The sequence below is a fragment of the Limanda limanda genome, chromosome 14 (assembly GCF_963576545.1).
Source record: "Limanda limanda chromosome 14, fLimLim1.1, whole genome shotgun sequence".
NCBI classification, from domain to species: Eukaryota; Metazoa; Chordata; class Actinopteri; order Pleuronectiformes; family Pleuronectidae; genus Limanda; species Limanda limanda.
In genome coordinates, this window is record NC_083649.1 from 4,805,617 (window position 1) to 4,824,382 (window position 18,766).

Below are 18,766 nucleotides of genomic sequence, written 5' to 3' on the forward strand. Positions count from 1 at the left end.
TCTCTCTTCAGCCGCCTTGTTCTCTCCTCCGATCTCACACATTCCAGATTAAACCCTCAGAGGGTTTTTATTGCTTCAGTGTGGAATACGTCTAGCTCCTCATCAGCACTGACGTCCAGAATCAGAATCAGAATTCTTTTATTTGCCAGGTATGTTTGCACATGCAGGAAATTCCCTTGGTGTCATTGGTGCACTGAACACAAAACAACAATATAAAAAACAACAATATATAAGAAATAGAATAAAATAAAATAAAATAGAATAAAGTAGTCCAGTCCTCCAGTCTCCAAAACATCTCAGAGCTCGGATGCAGCCACTTGGCGTGACTCTGGAGAAAATAGTGTGTTCTAAGCCTTCGACGACTTAAGTCAACATCATCTTCTGTTGCCTTAAGTCAAACAAGCGTCCTGGTTGGGAGAATTTCCTCGTCAGGTAGCAACTTGAACAGAGATCTCTGATGGAGGAAACAAACTTTAACCTGCTTGTGTAAATCCCTCACGTCCCCCTGCAGCCTCACATGAGCTTTACTCCATGTGTCTGAATCGAGGACACGCTCAATGAACTGCTTCAGGATTTAACTGTAGTTCACAGCCTTGTTTTCTGAAGGGGCTGCAGATTTAGTGTTACAGCCGTGGAGGTGACTTGTGTTGTTGTCTTTGTCGGACTCACACTGACGGCTTCACTGTATCTAACGGCTGGTGAAGAAGAAATCCTGCTGCAGCTCTGGATTCCTCTTATTAAAAGGAAATCGCAGTTTAAATGATGCGTCGCTGATCAGATTTCTTTAGTAAACTGTGGAGAGAAAAAGGGTTTTAATAATACATTGTGTTGACATAAACTATTGAAGACTCTCTCTGCACTAATCTACATAAATTCAGCCTCCGGGCGAAGTTTTAAAGTAATTTAATCCATGAATCAAAGCAAATATCAGAACCAGATGGTGCACCCCGTCTGTTTTTATAGATGGAGAAATTCATCGTACACTTTATTTTGTATAATCTTATTTGCTCAAAGAAGTAACCGTCCCTGTTCTGTTCTGCAGACACACCGACAGGGACAGTAAGTTAATAACCTCGTGAAAATAATCAACAGAGGTTTACTGTTCTAAAGCCAATAATCAAAGTTAAAAACTCACTTCCTGTTCAAACTTTCATCAGACGTGAGGTAAGAATCCAGATGTGGTTTAATGTCCTGATGAAAGCAGAAGCAGGAGGTTTATTGTCGAGATCCGGCTGCAGCTTTTTAATTTTTATTCCATTCACTTACTGCAAAGTAAGAACATGACGCTGCAGAAATCAGTTTGTTTACCGCACGTGACCGTGAAGAACGTTTGCCTGCAGCAGCTGTCGTGCTCTCGACAGTGAGGTCAGGAGATTCACTGCGACCTGAGGTTACTGAACGCCGTCCTTGCCAGATGGAGAAGCTCTCGTGTCACAGTGGGTGAAGACACAGTGGTAGGGGGGGGGGAGGGAGGCAATAAACCAGAAAGTCCACCAATCACACGCTACGGTTGACCAGAGGGCGAGTGACAATTAATGGAAGGACAGTGAGCGAGGCCGAGAGAGAGAGAGAGTTTTACACTTCAGCAAACAGCAGCTGTAACGTTAACGTCTCAGATTCTAAAGGGAAATGTGTGTTTATTACATTAATGAATAAAACAAGAGCAACTTTGAATTGATTGAAGTGTTTCCTCTGCACCTAAATCCTCATATATATTATTCCTCAGGGCGTTTAAACTCTTTTTTTTAATAGAAACTTTTAAAACCCGCCTCTGGGCGACGTTACCTGTGGTTTATTTTGAGTAAAACCTTCTAGTAACCAGAGCGAAGAATGTGTTTTAATTAACTGCTCCAAACAGCAGCACCTTCTCTTTACTGTGTGAGTGAATTGTGCTAAAACTACAGCTGTGCAGTCTTTTTATAAAGTGAACATTTGTGAGGTGTTTATAAAGATTTATATCTTTAATTAGAATCAATGTGCTGGAGGCTTGAGAGCCACAGACGGAGGACGTGATTAGAGGCAGACTCACAAGTTTGGTGTTTTCCTCACGGACTGAAAAACAGAATAACACCAACGTTGTTTTTTAAATCCAGGAAAAGTCCATTTGTTTGATGAAACTTCTGTTGTGTGTCCAGGTTGCTTGAAGCTATAGTTCTGAGAAGATCGTCAAATATCAACCGTCCAAACAATTGTATTAGGAATCATCCTGTTTTACAAATGATCAATGAAACAAATTTCTGTACCTAATTCACAGGTCATCACACTGAAGATCAGAATAAACCAGGTCACTGAGATAAATCAGTTAACTGTGAACATGAAAAACACAATTACAGCTGAAAACAATCGATGAGGCGATCGGCAGAAAAATATAAATCGGACCACGTCACTTTGGATTATGGGAAAATGGTGATTTTAATTGATCAATGACCAAACACTTAAGTGATTTATGAGATTAATTGATCTGATGGAATATCTTTATTATCGCCGAGGGGCAATTTGGCAATCAGGGGTAGTCAACGCCAAAACACTGAAATGAAACATAAAAACACTAAATGCATGTTAGTCCAAATCTAAAACAGATAATAGATAATTAACTCGTTTCTCATCTGTACCTCAAATAAACCTAATTAAAGAAGGTTTTAACAAGATAAGTAACAAAGCTCAGTTTGAAAAATTATGTAATGTCCAGGAACAGTGTGATAACTGTTAGACGCTACTATGAATATCACAAAACGAGTGTAAAACAGATAGTATGAATAACGTTGTTTTTTAAATCAAGGAAAAGTCCATTTGTTTGATGAGACTTCTGTTGTGTGTCCAGTTTACTTGAAGCTAGAATATCATAAAATATCAACTGTCCAAACAATTGAATTGGTTCCTGTTTTACAAATGACCAATGAAACAAATTTGGCATCAGGGGGAGTCAACGCCAAAACACTGAAATGAAACATAAAAACACTAAATGCACGTTAGTCCAAATCTAAAACAGATAATAGATAATTAACTCGTTTTTCATCTGTACCTAAAATAAACCTAATTGAAGAAGGTTTTAACAAGATAAGTAACAAAGCTCAGTTTGAAAAATTATGTAATGTCCAGGAACAGTGTGATAACTGTTAGACGCTACTATGAATATCACAAAACGAGTGTAAAACAGATAGTATGAATAACGTTGTTTTTTAAATCAAGGAAAAGTCCATTTGTTTGATGAGACTTCTGTTGTGTGTCCAGGTTACTTGAAGCTAGAATATCATAAAATATCAACTGTCCAAACAATTGAATTTGTTCCTGTTTTACAAATGACCAATGAAACGAATTTGGCATCAGGGGTAGTCAACGCCAAAACACTGAAATGAAACATAAAAACACTAAATGCATGTTAGTCCAAATCTAAAACAGATAATAGATAATTAACACTTTCATCTGTTCCTAAAATAAACTTAATTGAAGAAGGTTTTAACAAGATAAGTAACAAAGCTCAGTTTGAAAAATTATGTAATGTGCAGGAAAAGTGTGATAACTCTTAGTAGATAGTATGAATATCACAAAACGAGCGTAAAACAGATTTAGTATGAAGACAGTTAACGTTTGAATTAACGTGATCTTCTTCCACGAGCAGATGTTGGTTCCTGTTGGTTCACATCAGCCTGTGCACGCTGCTGTACGTTCACTAAGTGGAGATGCACAGAGGAAAGTAGGTCAGAGGGTGAAATTAGGTTACATACATACCGAACACATTCAGAGCTGAAACAATCGATTAGTCCACGGACAGAAAAATCTGTGAGCGGCCATTACAGCGATCGACGATTCCTTCAGGACAGAATGTGATATAACGGCCAAACTAAATATCCGCCTTCCGTCCCAGATCGGTGTTAAACTGAATCACTTTTGACTTAGAAAAACAATAACTGTGGTTGATGCGGGAGATTCACTTCAGTCCCGAAGCAGCTGAGGCTCCGACTCCTCACATCCTGGGAACGCACACAGAGAAATGATCGCTCGGCTTTCAAGCTTTGCCAAATGTAACAGTTGCTGCGCTCGGATCTCTGTTGACTGTGTAAAATGTTCTTACAGTGAGATATTGTAGCCGGCAAACTGTGCCAAAGTTCATGGGTAAACATCCCGGAGCTGATTAAATCCTCTTTATCCTTGCAGGAGTTTGTTTGAGCGGTCGGACCTCCCTTTGTGTGTTGTCCTTCGTCTGCTGATGCCGGTTTGTTTTTGTCTCTTCTGCTTCACAGGAGCTGCTGGAGAAGTTCATGGAGGGGAACGTCAACCTGGACGACTTCCTGGACTCCTTCCAGTGCTCCAGGAAGACCTATCACGTCCGCCGGGCGCAGGCGGAGAAGCTGCAGGAGGTCGCTCAGGCCAAACGCCAGCCGGGCAAAACCAAGACGGCGGAGGAGAGCCGGGTCCCGGAGGTGAAGAGGGACCAGGACACGCCCCCGGAGCCGCAGCGGCCCAACGGCTTCGTAGCGCAAGGACCTTTGAGACTGTTCCAGGTGCGCTACGGCCTCACGCCGGCCATCCTCCTGCCTCACTACCCGGTTTCCCCCCCGGCCTCGGCCCCCTGCTATCAGAGTAGCACCCCCCCGACGCCCGAGCCCCAGCTGGGACAGACCCACATCCTCGGCCCCAGCACGCCGCTGCCAGGACACGGGCAGCCGGTCAACCTCAGGGTCATCGGACAGCTATCGGGGGGCTGGCCGGCCAACGGGAGGCCGGTGAGAGTGCAGCAGCTTTACAGGCCCAACCCCCAACAGCCCGAGCCGCCGTTCCGGTAAAGCTGGAGGAGGGCGGGGGGGGAAGGAGGAAGAGGAAGAAGAGGAGGAAGATGGAAAGAAGCCTGTTTGAGAGGAATCAATGGCTGTCATAATCACGTAAAGCAAAGACTGAAGCAGAGGCAGGAAGTCCGTCTCTGTTCTTCATCCATGACGTCTCCATCAGAGGAACCCGGGCGGGAAGGACTCAGCATCGGGTTTTAATACCGGGTCCCATTCTGGATCCGGTGAAACGCCAACAAATCTCACATCAAACCTTAAATCTCTCATTGTCCTTCTCCTGTAGTGAAGAGCAACAGAAAGCGTACAGTCACAGGGACGATGGGAGACCATGAACCAGTTTATCATTTATCAAACATCATCATTTTGGGGAGATTTTAGCGCTGACGGTGCAAACTAGTATTTTTTTATTGTGTGACATCACTCGGTGTTGAAGTAACGACTGTTACATTAAGAGGAAAAGCAGCAATAACTGTGAGATGTCAGATGAACATCCTGAAGGCAATGACACAAAATCAAAATTAAGCAGAAATAAATTGTTAAAATCACATTTCAAACACAAACGGGAGCTGATGAAGTTAATTAAGTGTCCGATAATAAGCTGCTGCTGCTCCTCTGCCAACATAAAAGATCTTTGAGTCATAGTTTTCTTTTTTACTCTTTACCCGAGATAAGTTATTCCAAAAAAATTCAAAAACCAGACTGTGGATTTGAATTCAATAAAAAAATGCTATCCGTCCCCCTAGTGTTATTTTAAATTTTATCATATTTTTATACTTCAAACTGGAGGATGGGAAGCACATGGTTGTGAAGCACATCGACAGGAAAACCAAACTCTGGTTGTTGGATGAGATCAAAGTGAACAATGGCATCGATAACGTGTTTGTTTTGTGTCGAACGAGAAGAAAAGCTTCACACTCGGATCCTGTGGGTGAAGAACAATGGGTTTTCAGATCGAAGGTGAAACAAAGACGTTCTGTTGGAGCAGAGCAGGACGTATTTATTAATGAGTCCCAGACTGCAACCTGTCAGTAGTGTTTCCTGTGTCGTCTGTGTGTGTCTGTGTGTGTCTGTGTGTGTGTCACCGTCACAGGAGATTACCCAGAGCCCTCTGCCTTCTTGTGCGATTTCAGCGAACAGTGTTGCCGCTCACACATCCGTGAGCCGTTTTATTTATTCATGTAAATCCTATTTTAAATGGCTGACTTCAAAGATCCTTGTTTACCGAGCTAAATGAAGAGCTGCGTCTCCTCCACAGAAGCAGCCGGTGTTTGTGGTTTCCTTTTTTTATTATTATTATTTTTTTTATTATTTCTGCCCCCAAAACTGAGATGCAGAGTGAGGTGGAATTTAATCTCTATGAGAAAAACCTCCACAGCCGAACGTCTTCCTCTCTCTCTCTCTTTTATCCGTCCTGCAGCGTTTAAAGGGAAAAGCTTTGGATTGTAGTTGTAATGGGTTTCCTCTCAAACACACATTTAGCTCATTAATAACTCATATAAGTGCATGCTTACTACATCTCGACAAAGTACATGAAAATGCCTTTTACAGGCCAGTGCCCAGTTACATAAATACAAAAAATACTTTCATATTTCTACTGTAAAGAGAGATTGCTCTGATTTTAACATCTGTCATTTTTCTCGTCGGGAAATATCTTGATGAGCTGATGTCAAAGCTCTGAGGATTTTTCTTTAAAGCGTTCTTCCCTTTTTATTTTTTATTTTTGGGTGATATTTAAAAGTTTGGGTCAGAGTTTCTATCAGATATCGCTCAGAAAGTCGACTGCTGAGATCTGTGGATGTTGTTTCTTCAGCTCTGCGTCTTATGGAACCACGAGGTGAGAATATGAATAACAATATCAGATCTCAGCAGTTAGACTGGTGATGAAAGTACAACTGATAAAAAACAAAGGCTAAAACTTCTTTAAAGACAAAAGGGAAACAAACTTCCTGTTTGAACAAGACGCAAAATGTGCCAAAAAAACAAGTTTTGTAACTTTTAAAAACCCAGCGGAGGCTTTTTGATTTGTTTGTTTTTCTTTCTTCGGTCTGGATAAAAGTTTTCTCTTCTTCTTGAGTTCAGTTTTTATTGTTTTTTTATTTCATGCCTCCAACCACAGGGTTTTGTTTATGGTCTGTTGTTAAATCAGTGAAGGACGCCTCACCTTCTTTTTTTTAACGGGCACACTTTTAATTCAACGGAATCCTTGAGGCTTTCTTGCAGGTCCCTTAAAGGAATTGGTTTAGCATAAAGACAGATGGGGGGGTAAAGCATTAGCCTAGCTCTGTCTGACGGTAACGAAAACTACACATCAGGCCCTGGAAAGCTCAGTTATTAACACATGATGTCTTTATGTTTTTATTCTGTACAACAAAGTTTGTAAAGGCATGTTGTGGTTTAACTTCCAGGAGTCTGCAGCTAAAATCAATCATTTGGTCTTATGTAATTTCAGAAATTGTGTAAAAATGACCTGATCTATTGTTTAAGCTTTAATCTGAATATAGTCAGGTAAGAAGTTTCCACGTGTCTTTTCCTAATGGAATAGTCCAGATGTTCATGATGTTGATCAGTGAAAGTCTTGAGTGTAAACCAGGCTGGAGGTGAAGTTGTTTCCTTCAGACAGAGACACGCTACCTACTTCTAAAGAGCTATATAAATACAAAACCATTTACCATTTATTCGGTCTTTATGCTAAGCTAAGCTAACGGCTGCAGCTTCTGAAGTTTGGATGTAACTGGGCACCGGCTCCGACTCATCATGCAGTTCTGTGTCCACTCAGGGTCTTCAGGGGAGAAATCAAAGTGCAGTGCAACGGCTTCTTTAGTTAAATGAAGGTGTCGCACAGACCCCCCCCCCCACACACACACACACTCACAGGTTCATGTCAGAGTCTTAACCATCAGAACAGTGACAAACTTCAACATTCCATTGTTGCATTGAGATTTGACCGGTGTAATAAAATAATAACAAAAAGTTTGAAACCCTGTCATTTTTCAGTTTATTTGACTGATCCTGCTTTATACAGCTTATTCGCTGGAAACTTTACACACAAGTTACCTGGTGTTCGTCTGTAAACTTTATAAATTAGTTTATTTACAAGGTGGAAATGGAGAAACAGTTTTTGCTACAGTTAATATTCATTGGGTTGAGTTTTTAGTAAAAAGGTTATGATGAACTGCTTCAGTTCTTACTCTTCCATCATCCACACAGTTTATCCTGATTTTGGCTGAGAGTCATTTTCTAATTTGAATTAAAGAATTTGGATTTACAGCCAAATACCAGAGAAAGTTTCCAGGAATTTAACTACAACACAGGACCTGTAAAGTTTTCTTTTTACAGAGCTGTCTGAATTCTCCTGAAGCAGAATTCATTTAGTTCAGACCTGATGATTCATGTGATGATCGGACACTAGTTTGAAATATCCTCCGACTGTAAAGTGCTTGTTTCTGCGACTCTGCTTTTGTTCGTTCAGTCTCTTCTATTGTCTCTCTTTCTATATCAGGGACTGAAACCAGCAGCCTTCTCAAAAACACAACAGAAATAAACAGTTATAAAATAGATAAATGAATGTTGCCTTTTATAATAAACATCTTTAAATACAGTCCAGTCGTTGAGCCGAACATGAACATCTGACATGAAGGAGCCGTGGCTGCAGGCGCTCGTACCAGGTGACTCTGAACGTGTCACAGCCGATCAGCAGCGACTGAACACGAGCTAATAATATCCAACTCATTTCTGTTCATGTGTGCGGAGCCGCATGAGCTCGAGTGTCGAGCTACAACGACACAACATGGGACTGGACCCACGTGGACGTCAAAACCTTTCAGAATAAAATGTCAATTTGTGAAGAAATCTCTAAAGAAAACATTTGAAAGCATTGTTCTTTTTGATCATGTGATCAGTGGCTGGTTTTCTCCCGTTTGACTGTCTTTTCAAATTAAAAATGATGGTTATTTAAACTGCAGGAGCTTCGTAAATTCATTGTTTTGTGGGATAACGACAAAGAAATAGTTGATTCCTGAAACTGGAGGATTTCCATGTGACAGACTGATGATTAAAATGCTTCTTATGCATAAAGCAACTATTATTAATTCATGTTAAAGGACAGAGTGGCCTCCGGAGTCTGTTCCGTCTCTAGCAGGACGTCTATAGAGAGAAAATGTTAATGTATGTATGCTCTACACATCAGTGCTGTTATATGTGGGTTACATGATGATTACGTGACTGTAATGTGCTGTGACGGCTGCTCTGACTCACAATCAGTGAACTAAACGAGCTTCTCTACAAATTCTTCAACTGCAATGAAGCTTATCATTAGATTTCTCCACCTTCCACTGAAACTGCAGCGCTGCTACACAAACACACGGTGAACAACACTGGAGATAATGTTGTATTCATTAGTTGTGTTGTGCGTCACAATGAGTTAAGTAGGTTAGAAATACACAGGAGAAGTCAAATGAACCGAGGCAGGAAACATCTTAAATATATATTAAATTAATGTCACTGCTAAGTAGCACAAAACAAATGTGTTCAACATGAGGGTTGGGAAACCAGACGTGGTCACGGGGGGGGATTTGAGGGGTCGAGAGAGAGTTAAAGGGGAATTCTACAGAATGTTAGGTTGTGTGTTTGTTGTGCAGAGTGCAGGGAGGAGTGTGATCACATGCTGCCGACCGGCCGTCACACACTTGGATTAATTTCTGGCATGACAGAAATTGTTAATGAGTCGTCTTCAGGCTCTGGCACAGCTGAAGTTCAGTCACGACTCAACTCTCCGAACTCCAGACAAACAGGAGAGTGAAACCAGGACATGGTGACGTGTTGTGTAGTCTGAAAACATGGAGGCCAGGCTGGTGGAGGTGGTGGTCCACGTTTCCTCCTCCTCCTCCTCCTCCTCCTGTTAAAGTGCAGCTCCAGACACAGTCTTCTGTCGAAGCCCGAGAGAGAAACTAAGAGAACCTGATGTGGAACCTGCACGTAGACAAACTCTGATTAAACCTCAGAGGTTCTGATTCCTCAAAGTCCCTGTGGTTGAGCCGAGAACTTGACAACACTCGACATTTAAATAAGTCGCAGTCATCTCTAGTAAACCTGCTCGTTATCCACTTCTTCTCCCGAGGGAATCTATAAAAGCTCGAGGCCGAATGCTGCATCGGTGGAGATTTACAGAGGTAATAACTGTTCCATAGGGAAAAGAATAAAAGTCTTTATCTGACTGGCAGCAGGTGGGAGACTGGAAGGTCACTGCTTCGTATATAAGTGGTCCAGCTGGTGGGGGGGGGGAATCCTGACTGGTCACACACCTCCTCCGTTATCTGTGAAGTGCAATAAAAACGAAGGTTTCCGATTTGATTTCAGCTTTGTGAGTCGTCATCGTTCAGGAGGAAAAAAATGATGTTTTGATTAAATAAATGTTTGTGTGTGTTTGAAGAGCATCGTGCAGGCGGGCGTCTCCCGGGGGAGGTTCTTCAAGTCGGTCTGTCGGTCGCAGCTGAGGGAAAATGATGCTAAAATATTTATATGGAGTACATTAGGCCATACTCTGCGTCTGTGGGCGGTGGAGACGCGGCTAAACCACGAATCTGATGAACATCTCTGCTGGCGTCTGACCAGCTGCTCCACTGAGACGCCATCTGAACATTTGATATACAGTGTGTGTGTGTGAGTGTGTGTGTGTGTGTGTGTGTGTGGGTTCACTGGAGACATCATTTAGGAACAATGCCGTGGAGGAGGTTGTGCAACATTTTCTTCTTCTGTCTCCGAAACGACAGGATGTTAAAATGTCAGAATCTCTCGTCACATCTGGAGTTTGAGTGCGAGGTCGGAACAAAGTAAACACAGCTGCTCCGCTCGCTTCAATCCAACCTGCGACTTTAAAGCTTCATCTCTTCAGCCATGATACTGGTGTTGACTCGGCGGGTGGCAACTGGTCTGACAGGGGGAAATATATCAGGAAGTATTGGATGGAAACTTTTCTCCAGGAAGTTCAAGGTCCCCAGAGGATGATCCTGCTGAGTTTTGGGGGTCTCGAGGTTGGAGACGTGGGCTTGAGACCCAAAGGTTGATGAAACTGAAGTGACAGAAACCATCTTTGAGCAGAAAGGATTTGACATGTCCCATCTGCTGAGATGAAGAAGAAAAAACTCTCCCCTTAATGAAAGGTGGCTCCATTAGCGCCACTTATTAATTATTAATCATTTAACAGCTATTAGCAGCGTCGCTTCACTGTAATTAAACACAAGCAGATGTCGTCTAGTGTTTTAATTCATCACCTGATGCTACTGAAAAAAATATGTCCCTCATGAATAATGTTTGAGTGTTGACTTGCTTTTAAATTCTCTTGAAATCACATTTGATGGTCTGTGATTCCACAAGCTGAATACAAATGGCTGCAGTTAACAGTTATTTACACACAGTTTAATTCACTTTCTGCCGGGAAAGTTCTCATATTTCGCTGAGCTCATGAAAATCATGTTGACGTGTTATTGGATGAAACTCGACACTGAAGTGACCTTAAACAACACGTTTACATGTGAGATAATTTCCATATGATGCATGTATGGATCCAGAAGTCGTCAATAAAATACATTTGTCCGATCGAACTCGTCCGGTTTGTCACCAGCTGAAATCAAACAGAGAGAGTAAATGTGGTTTCAGGAACAAGAATTATATATTCAACTTTAATATAAAAAACATGTGTCCCACTAAGTCGAAATGCGAGTGGAACCAAACTAATCATTTAAGTTAAAAAATGTATTTGGGTATATGATGTAAATTAAGGATTAAAATGGACTAGATTCTTCATGACTTTTCAGATATTACTGTTCAGTTGCATTTTATATTTGCAAACTATCACATACGGTTAACTTCTTTTCTTCTTTTTTTGAACTAGATAAGTTTTACTTTACTTCAGAGTTCATGGCTGCTTGTCTGAGATTGTGACATCTCAGCAAGTTGCATGTTCCTATGCACAAAAATATAAAGTGAACTTCTCAACCAGAACCTCGGAGGAGACACAGCAAGATGCAAATGTCAGTGGTTCTCAAAGGGCAACCTGCTATTTACTGTTGTTCAGTGTTGATGGAAGCATGAGGAGGAATGCAAAGGTTTACTGGAATATTCCAAGTGTTCATATTAAATCACAGTTCATCATTCAGCAGGAAAATGACCCTGAACAAACATGAGCTGTAAGAGCTTCTCAGGGTGAAGAGGTGGAACGTCCTCGACTGGAAGAGTCTCTAATATCTACAAGTCTGCAAGAAATATAGAATTTTGTTTAATTCAAACTATAATTCACGTTTTCCTCTTCCTCTCATTGGCTCCTCTGGATCCCTCCATCCCTCCGTTCATCCTCCAGACGTCCTCATGTGAACCTGCTCTCCTTCCTCTTCTTTCCCACCCACTCACTCTTAAACCGCCCGTCTCCAGCAGCTCTTCATCAGATCGTCTCCTCGTGTTCCTTCATGTTTCTGCCTCCTCGTGCATCTGTTTTTAAACCTCGTCCTCTTGAGGGAACCATCTAAGTTCCCTCACTGCGTCTTCCCGCTGCTTCCACCAGCTCCGTTACCAATATATCTCCCACTCTTCTTTTTCCACATCGACATAAACCGACTCAAATTACAGCTGAGAGCTCGGCCCTTTAATGTAGAATCCATTATTTTATTTCAGAGTCATTGTGCGGAGGCTCAGAGCCGGAGAATCGGGCCTGTGTGTTTATCGCCTCCATCTCGGGGGGGATAGAGTGTGATTGTGATCAGTGAAACCAGCCTCTGGCGTCTTCAGATTAAAAAAACGCTGCTGTACCCTTCGCTCAGTCCTCTCATCTTCATCTTCATTTTTTATTTCCCCTCCTCAGCTGCTCTGACTCTCTGAGCCGATCCCCCTCAACATTTCTCGTCATTGTTATGCAGATGAAGCCCAGTTAACTCGCCTCTGTAAATCCTAATGGGATGACAGCCATTTCAGAATAGATCTAAAAGTGCTGGAGCCTTAAAGGAACAACCTGCATCCACAACACACAGACACACACAGCTGCTGAGGAACCAGGTCCGGTTGTGTTGCTGGCAGTCAGTAAACTGGGGGGCACTGGGGGGGCACTGGGGGGGCACTGGCACCTTTTCTCACATGAGTGATTACATGGAAGCTGCTGCTGGCAGAACTGGGACAATTTGGGGAAAAAAAACACTGAATTAATTGTTCATTATCAAATTTTCAGGCTAATTCCACTAAATCACAGCAGCGCTCCGATGCTCTCTAGTGGCCGGAGAGGAGAGGAGACACATTCAGGTTCATGAATTGAATTAGTGTTGTTATTTAAACAGGTTTTAAAGCTCTAAAGTTCAGAAAACACATGACTTCTCTCACACAGCTGCTCCATTGCTGCTGCTCCTCTTTTCAGCCTCTGTCTGAAACACTTGGTTTTAGCTCCTGTGTCTTTAATGCTGCATTCAATTACACCTCGGAGCTCAGAATGACTTCACACCCGAACAACCCGAGGTGAACAACACATTTAATGACAGAAGGGCTGATAAACAATAAATACTACACTGTTGACTACTGTTGATTTGCAGAGGGGCCATCTTGGATTTCAAAGTCGGGGGTAGTGAGGTTTGTTCATCACCCCCTTTCCTCTACGACAACAGGGTCGGAAACTCTGTAGTTTAATAGAACACGGCGTAAGTCGGTGTTCAGTGTCTTGCCCAAGGACACTCCGCTCTCCCCCTCAGCCACCGCCGCCCACGCTCTGCTCTGATTGGTCCGTATTCAGCCCTGAATGTGAGACGTGCTGATGGTTGTTAAGCTGCAACTTCTCATTTTCCAACGAGTCACAGCCTTGACTCTTCTGCTTCACATCCACCCACTGTGATTTGATAAATATCTGCAGCACAGTTCAGTCTGTGCCGCTCGCTGTCACATTCTGTTCTCAATCGTTCAGAATAAAACTCTCAAAAGACATTTTTTTAATGCTTCTCGATCCTCGTCGTTTATTTTGCGTTTCAGATTCCCACCTCACCGACTACAGACGTTAGTTTCCCTGAGAGGTTTCGGGTTTTACACAACGTGATCTACGAGCTGTAGACTGGTCACAATTCAAATCATGGCATGTGCAGCAGCTACATTCACAGTTTCCTAATTATCAAGGCACACGAGTCGTCAGGACAAGAAATAAAAACAGAAAAACAGCACGTTAACGAATCAGGAGGAGAAATGAGGGAACTCTAAAGTCCTCACTTCCTTTGTCCTCACTCAGCCTCTGTAGTGAGCAGATTTTCATTATAAAAGGCTCAGGCCCCTAATCTTCTCGAGTAGTACCCACTGTGCCATCCAGTATTCCCCCCCCCCCCCCCCTTCATTTTCTACACATCAGAACTTCAGGCTCCAGCTTCCACACGTTTCCTTCACACAGTCACAAGTCCCACAGATGCTTTGATTGAAATGAGCAGCTTAGCTCTCGCTCACGTCTGAATTTCTTTTTACATTCCAGACGGTTAAACAGCCTTGAATGTTTTTTATGCCGTTCGAGGCAAAAAAGAGTCGACAGTGATTTGAGATTCCTCGTAGAATCGTTTCCTCCGCACGCCGTTTGACTAACTGTGAAAATCTGCCAAATAGGGAAGTGACAGACACTTTCCCACATCTCCAGATACTTCTCCGCTTCTTTTTACATCTTCGTGATGTCCACAAAGTCGTTGAGGTCGATCACCTGAAAGCCCAGGTTGTCGATGCCGCCCTTCTGCTCTCCGTGGCTGTTGTGGTTCCTCTGGTCCACGTCGCTCTCGAAGCAGTGGACGCAGTGCGGCGTGGTCACCCGGACGCTCTTGGAAAAGTTTGAGAAATCCACGTGGTACTTTCCGGTCTTGGTGCGGGAGATGATGGGCAGGAAGCTGTAGCCCCACTGGATCTCCTGCGGGATGTAGGAGGTCCGGACTTGGCAGGAGGAGCTGGTGGACTCGGCCGTGCCGTCCAGGAAGACCACCAGCTCGAAGTCCTGCTGGGGGAGGGTGTCGGCCGAGAGCTCGTAGAAGGGACTCGACACGTTGATCACGTGGTAGAGGGTCAGAGGGCAAACGAAGAACAAGTTGTCCTTGCCAGCGTCGACCATGAAGTCGATGTCCACCTGGTCCAGAATGATGGTCTCTCCGTCCGGCGTGGTCGTGGTCCGCAGCAGCTTGCCGTAGATCTGGCTGCCGATTAACAAGGTCTTCCTCAGGTTGGCCACTCGGATCAGGAGGCACAGACTTCCTTTCTTCAGGCAGATGACGGCTGTTTTGCTGAAGGTCACCGTCTTCGCCCTTTTCTTGGGCGACGAGATCTTGGCCAAGACGACGCCGCACATGAAGCAGTTGATGAAGACTCCGATTAGAGACTGGGCGACAATCAGAGCCACCGCGCCGGCACAGTGACCCGTCAGCGCCCTGCCACCGTACCCTATGGTGGTTTGGGTCTCCAGGGAGTAGAGGAACGCCGTCGTGAGGCCGTTCACGTTGTCTATGCACCGCACGTGCCCGTCAGTGCTGTTCTGTCCGGTCAGGTCCCCGTTGCTCTGTGCGATCCAGTACCACAGCAGGCTGAAGAGGAACCAGCTCCCCGTGAAGGAGGCCACGAACAGGAGGAAGACGAAGCGCCAGCGGATCTCCACGAAGGTGGTCCAGAAGTCCACCAGGTACGCAAAGTGGTTGCTGTACTCGATGTTGCCAAACTCAATGTTGCAGCGCCCGTCTTTGGTGACCAGGCGGGATTTGCAACTTCGGTGTCCGTGGAGCAGCCGCAACATCCTGGAGCTGCAGCGAGCAAACGCAGGAGTTAGTTCAGAGCATTGAACAGGCGACCAAGTTTTAACAATTTGGCTCATGGGAGGATTCACAATCTGTACAAAATACGACTTCTTACATTTGTAAGGTTTCGGGTCGGAGAAGGAAAGTTCTTCATTGTGGGAATACAAATAAAACAGGATTAACACGTTTCACATCGTTTCAGTATTATTCGATTAAAGTGGCCGAACAGTTGAGCCCCAGGAATTTGTTTGTGTTGTTTTTGGATGGATTTGCGTCCCTGTACCTTTAAGGATTAGCTTTACAGATTAAAACCGACGATAATAAAATCCAGCTCATGAAACTTCATTATCTCCAAAAACACACGAATGAGTCACTTCCACTTTCCACATTTACGCGGAATGTGTTTTCCTCAACATAATAGTCCCAGATAAATGATCCATATTCCCGTCTGAGCAACATTTTTAAAACTGCATTTTGCCTCATAATCAGATTTTAACCTTGATTTCACTTTAATTTCTCATGTATTTATTTATGATATATTGTAAGGTGTCCTTGGGTGTGTGGAAAAGTGACATGAAATAAAAAGTGTTATTGTTGTGACCTGTTTTCTAAAGAGTTGAGTGGAATCCTCCCGGGGCTGAATGTCACAGACAGAGCTGGGACGTTGAGAGAATTGATGGACGCTCTAATACTGTCTAGGTTTTGTTCTTTATACATAATTTATTAACAAACAGAAAACTACGCAGCAGCTTTAGGCCCAATCGTAAACAGACTCTGTTGGAAACACTGTCGGAACATTTGATTACATAACCCTGGAGTTTAGCATGAAAATGTGACGGTTCAGTTGTTTGTATTTTTCCAGGAACACGTCGCAGCTCCGGGCGTTTGAACGCTGGAGCGATTAATCAGTGACATGGGTTCACATGTGATGAATAATGAAGAATGAAGAATCCAGAGCATGAAAATGAGCAGAGCACAGAACACGTGACGGTAAATCTAATTTCCCCCTTTTTTCCAGTCATTACAACAGAAGCACTGTGTGTTTGTTTAGTACAGAACAGTGAAGGGAAAGATATATAATCGTAATTGAGTTATAATGTGTGTTCCAGATTCATATTCAAGAAATTTGAGAAACTTCAAAACTGAAATAAAGATTCTTGGATAAAGTTTAAGAATAATCTTACTGATAAAGCGTTTTTTTAAATTAGCTAATAACTCTCCACACTGTTCAAAGTGTCTGATCCCACAATAGTTGAAGTTACTTAATAAAATTACTAATTAAAATCCTTGTTATGTCCTTGTTTAGCCTGTTTATATCTTTATATCTTTATTCAATGTTGTCGAAGTCTCTTTGTGCCTCTGCTGTTTTTTCCCCCTGTGATTAAGCTTAAATAATGTTTTTCAGAAATGCCGTTGCCAACACATTCCTGGTTTCTTTGTATTTCTGATACACAAAAGTTCCATTTCACAATCAGCTGTAGACCACAGTGAGGAATTCTCTTAATTAGTCAACATGTTAAAGCAACGTTCCTCTAAGCAGCTGTAAATACTTCAGTAAAGAAAGTCCTGTTTTGAAATGAGACTAAATGCACAGATATCACAAATACTTCATAAACTCACTCTGAGTGAAACAAGAGACAAGTTGTACAGCCTCATTTGAGAAGTTTGGTTTGAACGTACCTGGGAACTGAGACCATGGACCCACACTGCTCACTGCAGCTCTGCTGGAACTTCTCCTTTCTTTTCAGCAAGTGGCCGTTGAGGCGTTGGAAAGATTTTAATCCACAGTGAAATTTCCTAATCCCAGCCACATGCCACCATGTACACGGCCTCCATCCAGACACGGGGACCAGCCACAGAGCTGCCAGGGGGACGTGGGTTGTGTCTGACTGGCAGAGAGACACCCTGCATTACTCCACTGAAACCAGTGGATTCACCACGATGGAGTCATGGTGAAAATGTTGTGGAAGCAGAGTTTGGGGAGAAAAGCCTCCGGAGCTTTTGTGAGGCGGAAGGTGAATCCATTGAAGGGGGCTACCGTGGCCGGTGGTGGAGCACCCATGCTGTTTTTGTTTTCAACCCTGAGAACATTTGGGATTTGCATCGGGCCTCACAAAGAAATCCCTCAATTGCATCCCCCCCCCCCCCCCTCCTTGTCCAAACTGGAAGGCTGCCTCACATTTGCATTAAAATGAAGAGCTGCAGGGACCAGATAGTGTCTTTGCCATATTCTGCCGGCTGCACGAGGAGCATGTTTCCCTGATCTGTTATGATATGAAATGGGCCTGGCGTGGAGAGGATGCCTCCAGCGATGGATGCAGATGCCACTGATGTGTAAGTGACGGGAAAATTGGATGATTCAAGATGCAGAATGTGTTTGTGCTGAAGTGACGCAACGGCAGAGGCTCAGCTGCTTCAGTCTGAGAGAAACTGGTGGAAGTTTAACAGTCGTCTCAGGTGCAACGTACACAAAAATAATATCAAATCAAATGTACACTGTATTCTGCAGACTGGAGGATAGATAGATAGATAGATAGATAGATAGATAGATAGATAGATAGATAGATAGATAGATAGATAGATAGATAGATAGATAGATAGATAGATAGATAGATAGATAGATAGATAGATAGATAGATAGATAGATAGATAGATAGATAGATAGATAGATAGATAGATGGATGGATAGATACATAGATGGATAGATGGATAGATAGATAGATACATAGATGAATAGATAGCTAGATAGATAGATAGATAGATAGATAGATAGATAGATAGATAGATAGATAGATAGATAGATAGATAGATAGATAGATAGATAGATAGATAGATAGATAGATAGATAGATAGATAGATAGATAAATATATAGATAGATAGATAGATAGATAGATAGATAGATAGATAGATAGATAGATAGATAGATAGATAGATAGATAGATAGATAGATAGATAGATAGATAGATAGATAGATGGATGGATAGATAGATAGATGGATAGATGGATAGATAGATAGATACATAGATGAATAGATAGCTAGATAGATAGATAGATAGATAGATAGATAGATAGATAGATAGATAGATAGATAGATAGATAGATAGATAGATAGATAGATAGATAGATAGATAGATAGATAGATAGATAGATAGATAGATAGATAGATAGATAGATAGATAGATAGATAAATAGATAGATAGATAGATAGA

At 42.6% G+C, this 18,766-nt stretch overlaps 2 protein-coding genes across 2 annotated transcripts in view; one reads left to right on the forward strand and one right to left on the reverse strand.

Moving 5' to 3' along the window:
- vps37d (VPS37D subunit of ESCRT-I) overlaps positions 1–4,784 on the forward strand; it is a 28,366-nt gene extending 23,582 nt beyond the window's left edge. Inside the window, exon 4 of the mRNA XM_061085776.1 lies at positions 4,242–4,784. Within this exon, the coding sequence (XP_060941759.1) occupies positions 4,242–4,784 (543 nt within the window). The remainder of the gene's footprint in view (positions 1–4,241) is intronic.
- A 9,658-nt stretch (positions 4,785–14,442) lies between these two features.
- On the reverse strand, positions 14,443–17,618 carry LOC133019762 (ATP-sensitive inward rectifier potassium channel 1-like). The gene is made up of 3 exons (XM_061086318.1): positions 17,494–17,618; positions 17,237–17,386; positions 14,443–15,562 (listed from the first exon to the last, which is right to left on the reverse strand). The coding sequence occupies exons 1-3, from the start codon at positions 17,616–17,618 to the stop codon at positions 14,443–14,445; spliced, it is 1,395 nt and encodes a 464-aa protein (XP_060942301.1).
- Positions 17,619–18,766: the final 1,148 nt, after the last annotated feature.